A 15,786-nucleotide genomic window follows, 5' to 3' on the forward strand; every position below is an offset into this window, starting at 1 on the left:
TTAACCTTCCCACCTTAGTTGTTCAGGTTATCGATGTTGGTATTCACTTGTATTTTTAAGGTTCTCTTCTACTGAGGTAAGCATTTTACATAGGTTGTTTCCATTATTCCTGAACACAGCCTTACAAAAAGCTTTACCTCAAAGAAGCTACAAGACATATCTGAGGAGACAAAGAATTAGGGTTACAACCAAGCTCTGACTCCAAAGCTAATGCTCTTACCACTACCCTTACTGGAAAAATTGATACTCCCACTCACCCTCATTTCTTATGTCCTGGCCATCTGCTTTCCACCATACCTATGTGTGAGCTTATATAGCTTAATCAGAATACCAAGAAAAGGATTTGATGCATTGGGAAGCCGAGAGTTGTGGAAAAGGAACATGGGGCAACCCTAAGAGGGAAGGGCACGATGTAGAAGGTGAAGGCAAATTTCACCTTTACAGGTTATCCAGGAGCATAAAGACCCTTGTTTAGCAGAATTCAGGGCTGATGAATGTTCTCCTAAGCACTCAAGTGAAGCCTTCCGAAGAAAATAGAAACTAACAGGACGCCATGCGATTGCAGTGGACTTGACCCTGAGATCAGAGCAAATTCTTATGTATCACAAAAGCAATGAAATACATCTTTCTTGTATTGTTAAAGTCGTTAAAAATTTTCTAAATTTTATTCAATAGAACATTCTCTAGATTTAGGAGTCATGGTTCAAGTCTGACTCCTAAGTTGTATCCATCTTCTGTGACTTTGTTATCTTAAAAAATGCTATCTTAATACAATTATGGTATGTGGTTTTGATGATACCTAATTATATATTTTTAGTTAATATTACAAAATTAGAAAGTAAATTACAATAATTATTTTACTAGGCCAGGACCTCCTTGAAAATCAGAACTGGTAAATTCAACTTTTAACCTCCAGTGCATAGCTCAGTGCCTGGCTTAATGTACTCGTTCAGTGAATTCTTATTATAAGAATGACACAATTTATATAAAATGTGGCACAACTTATCCCACTGACACTTTGTCTGAAATGCCTGTGTTCCTTTCCTCTTTCTAATGAAATCTCCAGCTAACTCAAGGTGGATCCAGGAAGGCTTTCTGGACTCCTTTATCCTACTCTGGTCTCTCCATTCTCAAAATATAACACATGGATACCAACTTCCTGATATTTAATTTGTAATTGTTTCATGAAGGTTTAAAACATTTTAATGATTAATGTCAGGAACTTGGGGTTCGATTGGAGAGTGTTCTAATCTTGGGTTTATGGCTATGCATCTACGTGACCTATGTGGCCCGGGGCAACCTACTGGACATCACTGACCATCAGTTTCTCCATCTGTAAAATGGGTTTGTATATAGTTTGTAGGATTGCCATGTGATACCACTGAAATATATATGTAAAATGTCTAGCACAGTGCCTAAGTGAGGGCTCTCAAAAAATGGCAACGTTAAAAAACATCTTTCGTAGTATTTAGTCCAAGTCCAGAAACACAATAAACATTTTATGAATACATATGAGTTGGCTTATCAAAATGCTTGAATTTCAAAAAGCTAAAGTAAACGTTCATTGGACCCTCTGGAGAATGTACAGACTGTTCACTGATATCCCAAGCTATCTCAATGCGTTGGTTATGCAGTCAACTGCTTTGCCTCTGAACCCATACTTGGCCCCCCAAGGACAGTGTGCTCCACATGTGGTTATGCTATGCTGAGACTCTCGCTTTCCTACGACTGCCATATTACGCAAACATTATGCCTCAGTTCAAAGGCGCTGGACTCTTGTAAGGATGAATGACCTGCATGTGCTATTGATGTTTTATTTAGTTCTCACCACAATTCCCCAGTCACGTAATGCCTCCGCTCTTTGATTCTCCCACCTGCATGTATGGGTTTGAGCTGTTGTAATTCTACAGAGGGCAAACTGCCACAGGTGATCTGAATGAGATGTGTAGCGTGGAAAGAGGAATCTTTATGAACCCCCTTACGGACTGAGAGAAGAAATCTCTCTCCCATTAGTAGCTCTAGAAATCTCACTGCTCTGCCCGAAGAAAGTAGTCAAACACCAAGTTCAACTGCAGCATTGAAATGATCTTTCCAAGTCAGCCTCCATAGGAGTAACTAGGTAATATCAATCAGAATATCGGCAAAAGGCATCACTTGTGAAGAACCACAGCACACTGTGTATACCTCCAAAGGCCATGGTACAGGTCATGCAGCTGTCCGTGGTACTGAACCTCGCTACTCAGCCTGAATTTCTGAATTGTAAAGTCACAGATTAGATACGGAACTGGAGAACTGTCACTAAAGGAAACACTGCTGCAGTGCCCACGTCAGCTGGGTAGAGAGAAACTTCCTCCCCTTCCTCCTTCATTGGCCATTGCCCCAGCACCATTTTGCAGCCTATTAACTTGGATTTTAGGATTCTGCCTCCCCCCCTTCCTCCTCTTGCTCTCTCTCTTTCTTCCTTTTTATTTCTTGATTCATTTCTTTAAAAAAAGAGCTTGATCATGGATGGTATGAATTCTTTCCTCTTTGAAGGCTGTGTGGCAACATGGGAAGAACATGAATTTTCTATCATATGTAAAAATTTTACATAAAGAGCTAAGGAAAACACTTGGAAAATATACAAAAATGTTAATAGAAGGATGACTGAGTTGTAGGATTTTGAGTGATTTTTCCCTTCTTTATAGAGTGTTTTTTTTTTTCCTTCAAGTTTTCTAAAACTGACATATATTTTATAATCTGAAAGTAAGTTTAAAAACTGGTAAATATAACTGGATTTTAATTATGGCTATGCTAATTTCTGGCTGTGTAATTTGAACAGGTGATATATCCTCCTTCAGCCTAATATTCCACATGGGTAAATTGGAACTAATGTTTATGTACCTAATAGGGCTGCTCTGAGGATTGGATAGGATACTGGCACATTGTGGGTATTCTGCAAATATCATAGGGGGGAGAGTAGCTCAGGCTTGGGAGTGAGCAAGCCAAATGAGAATAATGTATATTTGTGTCAGGCTCTGATATGTGAGATGAAAACCACTTTTTCCAATGTACTCAATTTGCCTCAAGTACCTACTTCAGGCTGGTGCTCTCCTAGTTTCCGGAGCTACAGTTATGAACAAACTGTTATCTTGCTGTTGTGGAACGTATGTTACAGATTTTCTCTTATGGGCAAATCAAAATGATTATGATTCCCCCTTTCCCCTTAACTTAGTGCTTCCAGAAATCTGCTGGCTGTAACAGAGTCACGCAGAGCTAAAGTACTAATATATGTCAGCATCTCTCTAGAGAAGGAACATAGAAATCTGTGCTATTTAACAAGTATCCTAGGTGACTGCTTAAAAGAGATAAGTACAGGAAACAGTCATGGTAAACGGATGGAAATGAGTAAAATCCATAAGCAGATGAAAAGATGAAGAAATTCCAAACTCTGCAGAAAACAGACTAAAGGAGATTTTCCATTATCGCCACCACAGTTAGAAATATGGGGCAGATGGAATCTGGAAAGAGAGAATTATTCTGCCTTCTTTATATCGCAGCATGGAGCAGGTCTTCTTTACCTTAAAATACCCATTTCTTTCCAGGATGACCCGCATAGCACAGGGTGTGGGACATTCAGATATTGTTGGTTGAATGACGAGTAATATTAAGAGCTTCACCGTGTTTATATACTGACAAAGAAAATTCATTTTAAATATTTTTAGCTTTCATGTTCATGCCCTGGAAGATAGTTATTAATAACCCCAGGTTAGAAATAAGTAAACTGAGGCTTAGGGATTATGAACTTTCCCCATAATAAATAGCTAGCACCTGTCTCCAATTAAAATAAAATCTGTCACATGAGCACACCTCTTCCTTTCCATCCTGCTTTACTGTGTGTGAAGCTGGTGTACCTCATTGGGTTATGGATGTTGGAGCAGAGCTTTGGAGTGGTAATGGCACATTGGAATTGGGAATCCAAATGGCAGTCACTGATAGATTCAGTGTTACCTGCTTTACTATTGACAAGTCATAATAACTTTATCCACAACCCACAATGCTCTGTGAACCACTTGTAACTGGGTGTGTGTGTGTTCGGGAGGTTACTCCATCCATTCTCCTTTCACAAAAATTGAAGGCCAGTTAACAGACTGATATATTTCTGCCGAATATTTATATGCCCACCCTTCATAGAATTCACTGATACATTTCTTCTTTAGGTAAGTGAGCAAAACCGATTATGTTACTAGCAAATCCTCTTATTGCTCTCCTCTGAGTGAGACTCTCCTTCGAAAGATGCTTTTGCTAAATATTTAATTTAGTGCATTAGTTATCAATTTTATGAGTTAAAACTTGGGATCCAGAGGTTCTCCCTACTACCTGTGCCAATACTCACCATGAGGCTAAGGAGATGCTCAGAAATGCCTCAAAATAAGGATCTACATTGTTTGGCTTTGGGGATGAGTTCACAATAATCTTCATTTTTATGCTAATTACTAAAATAATTGATTACTAAATAATAATTACTAAAAGATAAAACTTATCAGTGATTTTTCCAGTCTTTCATCCAACTTGAGCTTACAAACTGAATTCTGCCGTGACTTTCCATCTTTACTACTTGATAGGGAATACTTGGTGATGGGTGATAATTCTCTTCCACAAATATACTCTCCACCCCTTCCGCTAAAACTAATACATTTTCAATGGGAGGAAGGGACTCACTCTTATAAAAAATGGTCACTTCCTTTTTCATCAGCCTAAATCTTTGTCCTGGTTTCTTTTTCTCCAGTAGAGCTTTTTTGGTTTGCCTTTTCATCTTTGGGAACTCTGCTCCCTGCCTTCTGCACTTGGCTCATACTTCCTTCCAAAGCACCTTTCACATAAAGGAGGCTGACCCTCTCTCTTTCTTCCCCGGGGATAGGAAGTTGATTACAAAGAAATGCAGACCTGCCAGTAGTGAGGCAGGGATGATGGATGCCAGCCCACAGCGGAAGCCTGAGTCCTAAACACAGAGAAGGCAGGAGGGTATTCTCTACTAAATTAGCTGGCATTTGGCAAATCTAGGGCTCACCCTGGCACAGCTTGGACACTTAAAGAAAACAGTATTTCCCTTAATAAGACATGGGAATGCCCAGAAACTTAGATGCCATACATATGACCCCCTTATTCCCCCACAAAAAACAAAAACAAATGAAAACAAAAAACAAACAAACAAACCAGGAAAGATATTAAAATGTTTTTCCTCCATTTTCCCCCGGAACTTAACTCTCATAAATGTAACAATTACAATAGACTGTGAGCAAAAGCCTCATTATAATACGTGTGTGTGTGTGTGTGTGTGTGTGTACACGTGTGTGTTTAAACTTGCTCAAGCTAAAGTTCGTTACTAAAAAAAGAGAAATACGTAGAGAAAGAAAGAAAGATGAAGGGAAGGAAGGAAGGAAGGAAGGAAGGAAGGAAGGAAGAAAGAAAGAAAGAAAGAAAGAAAGAAAGAAAGAAAGAAAGAAAGAAAGAAAGAAAGAACGAAAGAAAGAAAGAACGAAAGAAAGAAAGGAAGGAAGGAAGAAAAAGAAAAAGGAAGAAAAAGAAAGAACAAACAATTAGCTTGTAGCTCTCCCTACCTACCAAAATTACCTTGTTTAAAGAATGCTGTTTATGGCTTAAACATGGTATTTTTCTTCTCCAACCTGCATAAGGAAAATATGTCACTTAGACTGTGATCCAGGAACTTCTAACTGATACACTAGGAGGATAAGGAATGCTGACCTGCTGCAAAAGGATTTCCCCGTAGCCTGACATGGGCAGGGACCTACCCAAGTTGAGGTGCAGGGCGAGCCTCCCCTTCTGGAGCTCCAGGGTGATGTGGTCCCCACGCTGTCCTTCTCCGTGGAACAGGACCCCATCTCCCTGCATGCTCTTGAACTTCAGGGAGATCACATCTTTGAGAGTACTCATCAGTTTCTGATTGAACCTGTACAGAAGGGAGCTTCGGCCATCAAAGTCGGCGATGTCTGATTCTAGGCACAAAGAGAGAGGGGGAGAAAAATCAGAGCACATCCTCAGAATTGCTTTTCCTTCTTTCCCATCTTAGTTGTCCAATTAATAGAAATGTTCCTGACGTCTATAAGGTACCGACTCACTGGGAAACATAGAGTCTAGACCCAATCTAATTAGATTCAGGGGAAATATTCATTTACAAGCAGCCATCACACAGTCAGAGTGAACTGATCATTAGCTGAGAAGTAAAAGCTCTCATTAGTGCTGTCAGCTTTTGCTTGAAGGTACAGGGTGCGAATACCACAGGTACCTTTGTCAGGCTCTATTGTGTCAAATGCCTGGTTGTAATAATCTCTCATGATTTATCCTCCTTAATAATTTGCTTCTGATAGTTGGAGTCACTTTAATCCCATCGTCTCAGGCTCAAGGTTGGAGATGAAATATATAGCTTATTATTTCAGCTCTGAATAGTACTGTCTTCCTAGATCTGCACTGAGAAGGATTCTGAGGTTTCCTTTTGGTTCAATGGAAAAGAATATGCAGTAAAAGCAGACTTACTATTTGAACAGAGAGGGCAAATATCTTGCATCCTTCTCATGTCTGCCTTATCTTGTGCTGATGGTATCTATCATTTTAGTTTTCACATACAAAAATGTTCATTCGTTATTGTGAAAGCAAAAAGAGAAGGCCCGGTAATCATAATTTAGATAAGCTTATGTAGTAGATGTGTATAAACATATCTGAAAATTGTAGGCCGAAAAGCTAATAAGGATTTTCTTTTTCTTTTTGAATGATGCATAATTGACCTACAACGTTATATTAGCTTCAAGTGTACAGCATAATTATTAGATATTTGTATATATTTTAAGATGATCACCACAAAAAAGTGTAGTTAACGTTTGTCACCATACATAGTTATAGAATTTTTTTTCTTGTGATGAGAACTTTTAAGATCTAGTCTCTTAGCAACTTTCAAATATGAGGAGTCTCGCCTCACCAAAGAATATCTACCGATGACAAATAAGTATCTGAAAAGATGCTCCACGTCACGTGTCACCAGGAAAATGCAAATTAAAATAATGAGATGCTGTTAACTGCACACCTATTAGAATTGTCTAACTCTGGAACACTGACACCACCAAGTGCTGGTGAGGATGTGGGGCAACAGGAACTCTGCTTCATTGGCAGTGGGAATGCGAGATGGTACAGCCAATGGAAGACAGTTCGGTGGTTTCTTACAAAACTAAGTGTACTCTTACCATACTATCCAGCAACCTAGCTCCTTGGTATTTACTCAAAGGAGCTGAAAACTCATGTCCACACAAAAACCTGCACACAGATGTTTATAGCAGCTTCATTCATAATTGCCAAATACCAGAAGCAACCAAGATGTCCTTCAGCAGGTGAATGGATAACTAAACGATGGTACACTGAGACACTGGAATATTATACAACACTAAAAAGAAATGAACTATCAAGCCATGAAAAAAAGAAAAAAAAAACAACTTAAGTCCATATTACTTAGTGAAAAAAGCCAATCTGAAAAGTCTACTGTATGAGTCCAACTATATGACATTCTAGAAAAAGCAAAACTATGGGACAGTTAGAAGATCAGTGGAGGCCAGGGGTTAATGGGAGGGAAAAATAAATTGGCACAGCATAGAGGATTTCTAGGGCACTGAAAATACTCCATGATACTATAATGATGGATACATGTTATTATACAGTTGTCTAAACTCACAGAATGTACAACTACAATAGTGAACCATAATGTAAACTATGGGCTTTAGGTGATTACAATTTGTCAACGTAGGTTCATCAATTGTAATAAATGTACCACTCTGATGGGGGTCGCTGATAATTGGGGAGGGGAACTTGCATTTTTGGGAGCTGGGGGTATATGGGAAATCCCTGTACCTTCCTTTTTATTTTGCTGTGAATCTAAACTGCTCTAAAAAATAGCCTTTAAAATAAATTAATAGTGACTCTATCTAGGAGGTGTTATTATAGGTTATTTTTACATTACTTTTCCTAGTTTTTCATCATAAAAAGTTTTACAAAAAACTTTTATTACTTTTATAATAGAAATATGTTAAGGCTATTTAATTATAGCTTAAAACAGATTCATTATATACCATCTTATGTGGGTGGGATGGTGGCGAATGGGTGTGTGGGGGGGTGAAATTATTCTTATTTGAAATCAAGTACTTGGGATAACTCAATTTTTTATTATTCACCAAGCAATTAAATCCTCACCTTGAACATACTCAGTGATAAATTAAGGTTCTTTTTTTAACTAAGCATATAGAAACATCCTTTGGAAAGCTGAAATTTTGAAATGAAAATAAAAACGAATTCATACTTTTCCTGTAATTAATTTAAAAATACCATTTCACAATTTATTCCTCTGGAACAAAGTGGTTCTAACCAAAAGCTTGCTGATGACTCCCGAGACCCTAAAATGAAATAGTCCAGGTACAGAGGGATTTTCACAAATCCCCCGCTCTCTCAGACTCTCCCCATATCACCCCATCCATGTTCCTGCCTCTGTCCTCTGAACCAGACTCTACAAAAACCAAATGGAGGCTACAGATAGCAAGCCGGCATCCATCATAGAATAATGAGGATCGTAATGCAGATAAGATCACGGATGTTAAGCTGTGATGGTCATAACTTGTTAACTGTGTTGCTTTGGCATCTCTACATCCCTAAGCCTTGATTTCCTCATCTATAAAGTGGGGTAATTACACCCTTCAGAGAAGACTGCTGTGAGCATTAAATGTGCTTATCCATACAAAGTGACAATTTGTACAAAGGGATGCCATCATGTCTGTCACGTTATTTGTGTTAAACCAATAACAGATAGTAGGAGTATTAGTAGTGTTTAGGATACATGGAGGACTTGGCATTCCTCCCCAGTGCTGGCACCCCACTTTGTCACCCAAAATAATGCTATTTCACTTTTTGATTCAACGGTTAACTGCCCAGGGAATGCAAGCTGGCTCCAAGTTTCCTGTTCTGCCATGTTTCAGCTTCTCAAACTCTACTTGAAATTCTTTGGGTGCAGGGTCTGCACCTGTATCTTCATGGTCTCCTCTGGTGCCTCCCCTCTGGCTCTACACCAGACTCTGGGTTACGAACTGGGTCCTTAGGAGCTTTAGTGCTGAGTGAGGGAGCATGGCATATACAATTGGCGGGCCGTGACACTAATATGTTGTGAGTTAAAATAGAAGGGAGCACCCAGTGCTATGGGAACAGTTTAAAGCTCAAACGCTGTATATGACTATGGAAGTGAGGTGAGTTCTGACATAAATAAGCATGGAATCTTGAGTTACTGCTGACAAGAGATGCCCTGATCTGGTTGTCTCGGTCTGTAGCACCTAGACACTCCACTCCAAGACACTATCTCCTCTCTCTCCAATCCATCCCAGCATTCATGATCTTCATTTCAATCCTTCTGATGTCTAGCTAATGTAGGGACTTAATCGATGCCATAAGCAGTGATGACATAGGTTACCTCTAAGAAAACACAGCTCCATGTTGCCATGAGATCTTAAGGAAACTGAGCCAATCAATACGATGGGGAAAAAAATATATCGTTGAAGTCTCACAGACCCGGGTTTCAACTCTGGTATTGCTACTTACTAGCTGGGGGACTTGAGGCAACTTTCTTGACTTCTCCGAGTTTCAGTGTCCTATCTGTATAATAGAGCTAAGAGAAACCTACCCTAAAAGCCATTATGAGAATTACATAAATCATACCTGGAAATGAATAGTCACTCAATAACATTCCATTCCCTCATTCCATCATTAATCCAAAGACATTACTGCAGTGGTAAAGATTTGAAGCATGATGTAAAGATGGTATCAAGAACACGGTATAAAGGAAATCTGTTTGAGCCTGGAGTTCAGTATCCCTCACATCGCATTGAGCAGGCATTCCTCCAAGCCTTCATCACTTTCCATATTCTTAAAGTAGCCCCACAACTGCATTCCCGGATTCAACTTTTGCAGCCTCCCTCTGACCCATTCTGTCATGTTCACATCACCTTTGCTAAAGCCCTTCAGGAAACTCAATGCACTAAGAATTCAATTCAATCTGTCTCTGTCCTCCTTTCACACCTCATCCTCTACTTCTCTCCCCAACCCTCATCCCACCCCAAGCATGCTGTATTTTCAGTGTGTATCTATGTGTCTGTCATACTCATATACATAAGTGTGTATGGTGGGGGGCAGTTAGGACAACATGTACAGAGCACACACCATGAGCCCTGTAATTCTCTAAATGTTTTTTTTTTGTGCATGAACTTATTTAATCCTATCAATCACTTATCATAATAGGGAAGAACAAATCTGACTCCCTATTAGTTCTGTTTCTTTTACCTTTGCATTCTATTGCTTTTGTTTTAAAAATATTGCCTACAGGCTGAAATAAACAGGATAGCCCATTTTCAAGACTCTGACCTTCAACGGTGTAACACTTTCTCATTCATATAAAGATAAAAAGTTGCAGAATAGAGAACAGCATTTGTCTTGTTGGAGGTTTACAGGAACATCATGACCTGACCTATGCGGACAGCTGCAAGAACAAAGGATTCAAACACCAAGAAGTTTTCAACAACCAACCACGCCCCTCCCACGCCTGGGCTTTAAAAATGCTTTGCTGAAACCCTGAGGGGAGTTTGGGAGTTGGGGGCACGAGCCACCCGTTCTCCTTGCTTTGCCCTGCAATAAACTTTTCTCTGCTCCTAACTCTGATGTTTCAGTTTGTTTGGCCTCACTGTGCGTTGAGCACATGAACTTACGTTCTTACGTTCGGTAACGCTATGAGGAATGCGCTGTCTTTATTATTGCTATTTTACAAATAAGGACACTATGGCAAAAGGAGTACACAGTTTGCAAATGGCTGAGCCGGGAATCCAACCCATCGCATGGGACTTAGCCAAGTTTTGAGTGTGCTGAACACCTTCCCAAGTGCCACTCCTCTCTGGTTGGTCCTCTAACACCCAGCTCATCAGTCTAGTGCTGGGCCCTTTCCCTAACAGCTTCCTCCCATGAGTTAGTCTCCCACTAAGCCCCCTGCCACTCCCTCAATAATTCACCTCCCAACCAGATTTTGATACTTGGTCGTTTTCCAGCTCTCCAGCAGGACAGTGCATCCCCTGAGAAGAGGGTTTCAATGTGTATTAATCTCCTCATTAATTCAGAGCTGAGCACTTCCTGTGAGATGACTTAGTGACGTAGTGCAGTACCTGTGTCTGAGGGCGATGCTGCCAATGGTCCCCTGACTTCCTCTCCCATGACCCCCCCCCCACACCCTACAAGAGCCAGGTTGCCTATCCACACTCAAAGAGTTCATTTCTCTGGAGGCATGCACTCAGCCGCTGGGGACACGATTCCTGAGTTATTCACAGATGCTCATGAGAGCAGAGAAGAGAGGCTATCTTTAGAGAGCTCAGAAGGGTGGCAGCTTTTCTCCTAACACCACTGAAGGCCAGTGAGAGAAACACTTTGCCAATCTAAGAGAACTCAGACAAACACCCTGGACCTTTGCAATATTAATTAAGTCACATGCAAAATTCATCAGCCATTTCACAGATGGAGAAACAGTGTAAAAAATGTGTTTAACAAGGATTAAAGTTTTCCCCCACTGAATACTTTGTAATTCCCCCAGACACAGGAGCTATTTGAAGTACTCAGATTCCAAACTTGGCTACAGCAGATTTTAAATGATGGCAATAAGGTACCACATTTTTATAGTATCGCTCTTAAGAAAAACAATTCTATCATATGCTGGGTTTTCCTCATTAGATATTATCATAACCCCTTTGTCCTGATCCTCTCCTTGGGTACTTAATTTGCAGCATGGGGTCTGGTTATGGAGATCCACATCTTCAGTAACGTTTTACATGCATCTTGAAACAAGATTCTCTTTAACAATATGAAAAAGAAACAGGAAAAAAATGAAGAAGGTGTTGCAAGGTGCATAAAGGTTCAAGAAGGATCCTATTGGCAAATGAAGAAGTGTGTGATCATCTCAGAATACAGTTTTAAGGGCACCAAGAAAATAACTGACAAAACTAAATATATCCTCTGCATTCTCTATCACAGCTTTTCTAAACCACTCGTACAGATTTCTTCCTTTGGATTAAGCATTCTCTAGGGGAAAAAGAAACTAATTAACATATTTTTGCCTAATTTAAAGTTCTTCTTAACAGCCTTGGAGGTCCATATTGTTCCCCATTTGTAAAAAGGAGAAGCCGAAGCTTGGGAAGCTTATGTACCTTGCCCAAAGGCATACACACGATAATGAGTTTTTTGACACTGAAGCCCTAAATGTTTCCTCATGAGAAAATGGGGGGTTGGTGTGAAGATTACACGAGATGAGCACCTCGTGGACGGGGAGACTCTGCATGCCTCTGTCCAGGGAGAATCAGGCATGCCTGGGGAGTGTGTATAAGGAAGAAAATTCCCATTTAAGGAAAGATAATGTTGAATGGAAGCTTTCTTTTCCTTACAAGTTGATATTAATTTCCTTGTGGCCCCTGCTCTTTGCACTTGCTCTTATACTCACAGACCCAGTTCAATCAGAGCAGTAGCTCTCAACTTCTTTAGGGTAGACATGCAATGCCCTCCCTGCCCCCGTGACCTCCACTAAGCTCAAACCCCCTATCCTGGTCGATTTCCACCCGGACATTCTCGTATCTGAGCCTCTATGGAGCCCCCTCCACATGGCATGGTCGGTGGTCAGCACAGGTGCACAGCAGTGAACTCAGTGGAGGTCCCTGGTCTCAAGGGCTAAGCTGGAGACAACACCACACGATTACACAGCCCTGGGGAGAGATGAGTACTGGTTGCTGGAGGAGCCCAAAGGAGGATGCCTAACCCCTCCGGGAGGACACAATGCATCGCCTAAGTCCTGAGGGATGCACGGAGGTTAGGCAGGTAAGGTGTGCAGAAAGGGCGTTGCCAGCAGAGGGAAGCAGCCTCCTGTTCCTGAAGATGAGATTTCAGATCCACAAGGAGTCTGACTTGCTGGACCAGCGATTCTAGAAGTATGCTCTCTGCACCTTTGTTAGCCCCAGGGAGCTGGTTAGAAGTACAGGATTTAGGACATCACCACAGACCTAGAAATCAGAAACTCTGGGCTTGGAACCCAGCCGTCTGCATGTGGTCAAGCCCTCTAGGTGATTCTGATACTCAGTGAGGTTTGAGAACCTCTCTGGTAAAAGAAAGCCAGGTCAGTGGGGAGTCAGGAGGCTGGGGAGAGAGTCAGGGGTTTGTAATGGAGAATCCTATTAACAATAAAATAAGGAGTTTTAACGGGACACTGAGATGAATGGAGAAATAACTGTCAAGGTATTTAAAGTAGGGAAAGTGCATGGCCAGTTTGGGTTTTGAGACAATAACTCTGGATTTTAGAAAGTTCTTCCGTATTATTTATTTGGTCAGTGCACATTCCAATCCTGGCTACCCAAACCTCTCCCTCTCAGTGGAATTACCTGATTTTGTTGTCTCCTGCCAAGGTGACAAAGCCCTAATGCGGTCTTTTGGGTGTTCTTTTTTTTCTTTTTCCTGCCCTTAATACATCGTGACCACTCATCAGAGTTCCTTTTTTTTTTTTTTTTTTTCCCAAACATATAATGCCAGCCAGAACACAGCTGTTACATATTCGCTTCCTGGAGTGGACCATTTCTCCCTCTTTCTCAAAATCGATTTTTAGAATCTCATTATAATGAACTCAATCTGTGGTTTGATAAGATGGTCATACATTGGCAGATTGCACTAGAATATTGAGGTTAGGTAGATTGTAAACCCAAGGAGTCTTCAGGATAAGGGCAGGTCCTCCAGCTCACAAACCTCTCCATTTAGATCAAAATAAATCCAGCACACACTCCCTCCATCCCAGCAGTACTGAGAAATGTCAGTACTTGGCTGACTTCCCACTGGGCCCATAATTGCTGACCCAGCTGTCACGGCTTCTCGTCTGAGAAAGACAGAGTTCTGGAGGCATATTCTGGCATATTTGATGGATGTTGGTAGCTTGTCAACAAACTAGCTAAAAAAAAGGGCTCCACTGAATAAAAGACTCTGAGCTTGAATCCCCAAGTGAGCTGAAAAAGGCTCTCGTGTGTGTTTGTGACACGAAGTCTGTTTTCTCACAGGAAGGAAAGCTGGAGCTCTAAGTTGACAAGAGAAACCATCGATTCATCCTGAGAAAATCAGTGCCTTTCACTCTGGGGCTGTTTGCAGTAAACATGATTTTCTATACAATTACAGTGCAAAGCTTATCTCATGATACGTTATATAAGAAAAGTGATTATTATTCAGACCATACACTTGCACTGAACACTTGAGGGCTTTGATTAGCAATCCACAGACCACAGAGGTTTCCACAGTCAACTCAAATTTACAGAGATCCTTCACCAACTCTGTGACTTTTCCAGGCCTTATCAGAGGCCCACGATAACCTCAGATGAACTGTAAAAACAATGTAAGTTTCCAAACTAACTATGACAACTCCTAAGAATAGCTTTTCTTACAGAATTTCTGATGTGTCTGTGCATGAGAGCAGTTTGGAAAAACAGAATAGGTCTTAAGAAGACAACATAAAGAACAGTCGTAGTACAAAAAACAAAATCTAAACTCTAAATTCTAATCCTAACTTTAGCAGATAGACTTTTTGCTCTGACAGTCACATCTGCCTTCTTAAAACGTCTAGGTTTTTGGGCGATCTTATACTTGTAGACATCTCCTGTAATAGGGAAGAATAAATCTGACTCCATATTGGATCTGTTTCTTTTACTTTAAACTTTGTATTCTATTGCTTTTGCTACAAATGAATCACTAAAGAGATGTTACCTATAGCTTAAAGTATACATGATGGACCATGCCCGGGAACCCTGCCTCCTGTGTCTGAGCTGAAGCTAAAATACATGTATTTAAGCTCACAGGAAACATCCTGACCAGGCCCACTTGTGAATGGCTGCAGGAAGGAAGAAATTAACCCATCCCCTCTGGAGTCTGGCTGGAACTAGGAAATATTTGCAACAACTTACTGCCTTTTTGCTTTACCTCCTCACCTGCCCCTCTTAAAGAAACTAGCATCCAAACCTGGGCAAGATGGTTCTTTGGCACACGAGTCCACCATCTTCTTGGTCTGTTGTCTTTCCGAATAAAGTTGCTATTCCTTGTCCCAACACCTCATCTCTCGATCTATTGGCCTGTCGTGCAGTGAGCAGTACGAGCTTGGCCTCAGTAACACTCTGAGCACACCTGAAATGTGCAGTTCCACCGAGCTCTTCACTAACTACAAGACTAAGCCAAATGAATGTATTTATTTTAGGCAACTTCCGAAGTAGTAGAAATCTTTCCATTTGTTTATTCTCAAGTGCATTGGCAGTTATTGGGTATATTCTATACTCTTTTTGGTCACTGTGCTGAACTGTGAGATGCAAAATCATCACGACATGGGCTGTCCCATTCAGGGACTCAGACCCAGTAACACTGAGAAGGCAAATGAATCTCTCCGCTGGTATAGGATGCAATAAAGGGAAGCGTAATTACACCTACAACTTATTACCCAAAGAGGGGGCTTGGGAGAGTGAAAAGGGGAGCAGATAACAAAACTGAGATGACAAGCATGGACTGAAATAATATGCAGCAGGCGGGGACGTATGGTCACCCCAAGGTGCAGACAGGTTAACAGAGGGTTTCAGCGGGGGGGTGGTAATGTCTCATAAATCCTGTTCACAAGTTCACAGAAGGAATGATCAAGGCAAAGACTGCTACAGAGCAGCTTACCCTTGT

General features: G+C 40.9%; 1 protein-coding gene across 1 annotated transcript in view; it reads right to left on the reverse strand.

Moving 5' to 3' along the window:
- CNTNAP5 (contactin associated protein family member 5) overlaps window positions 1-15,786 on the reverse strand; it is an 880,881-nt gene that overhangs the window by 463,657 nt on the left and 401,438 nt on the right. Inside the window, exon 5 of the mRNA XM_082465787.1 lies at window positions 5,793-5,996. Coding sequence (XP_082321913.1) covers window positions 5,793-5,996 — 204 coding nt within the window. The remainder of the gene's footprint in view (window positions 1-5,792; window positions 5,997-15,786) is intronic.

Source organism: Balaenoptera physalus, assembly GCF_965194825.1.
Source record: "Balaenoptera physalus genome assembly, chromosome: 6".
Classification (NCBI taxonomy): domain Eukaryota; kingdom Metazoa; phylum Chordata; class Mammalia; order Artiodactyla; family Balaenopteridae; genus Balaenoptera; species Balaenoptera physalus.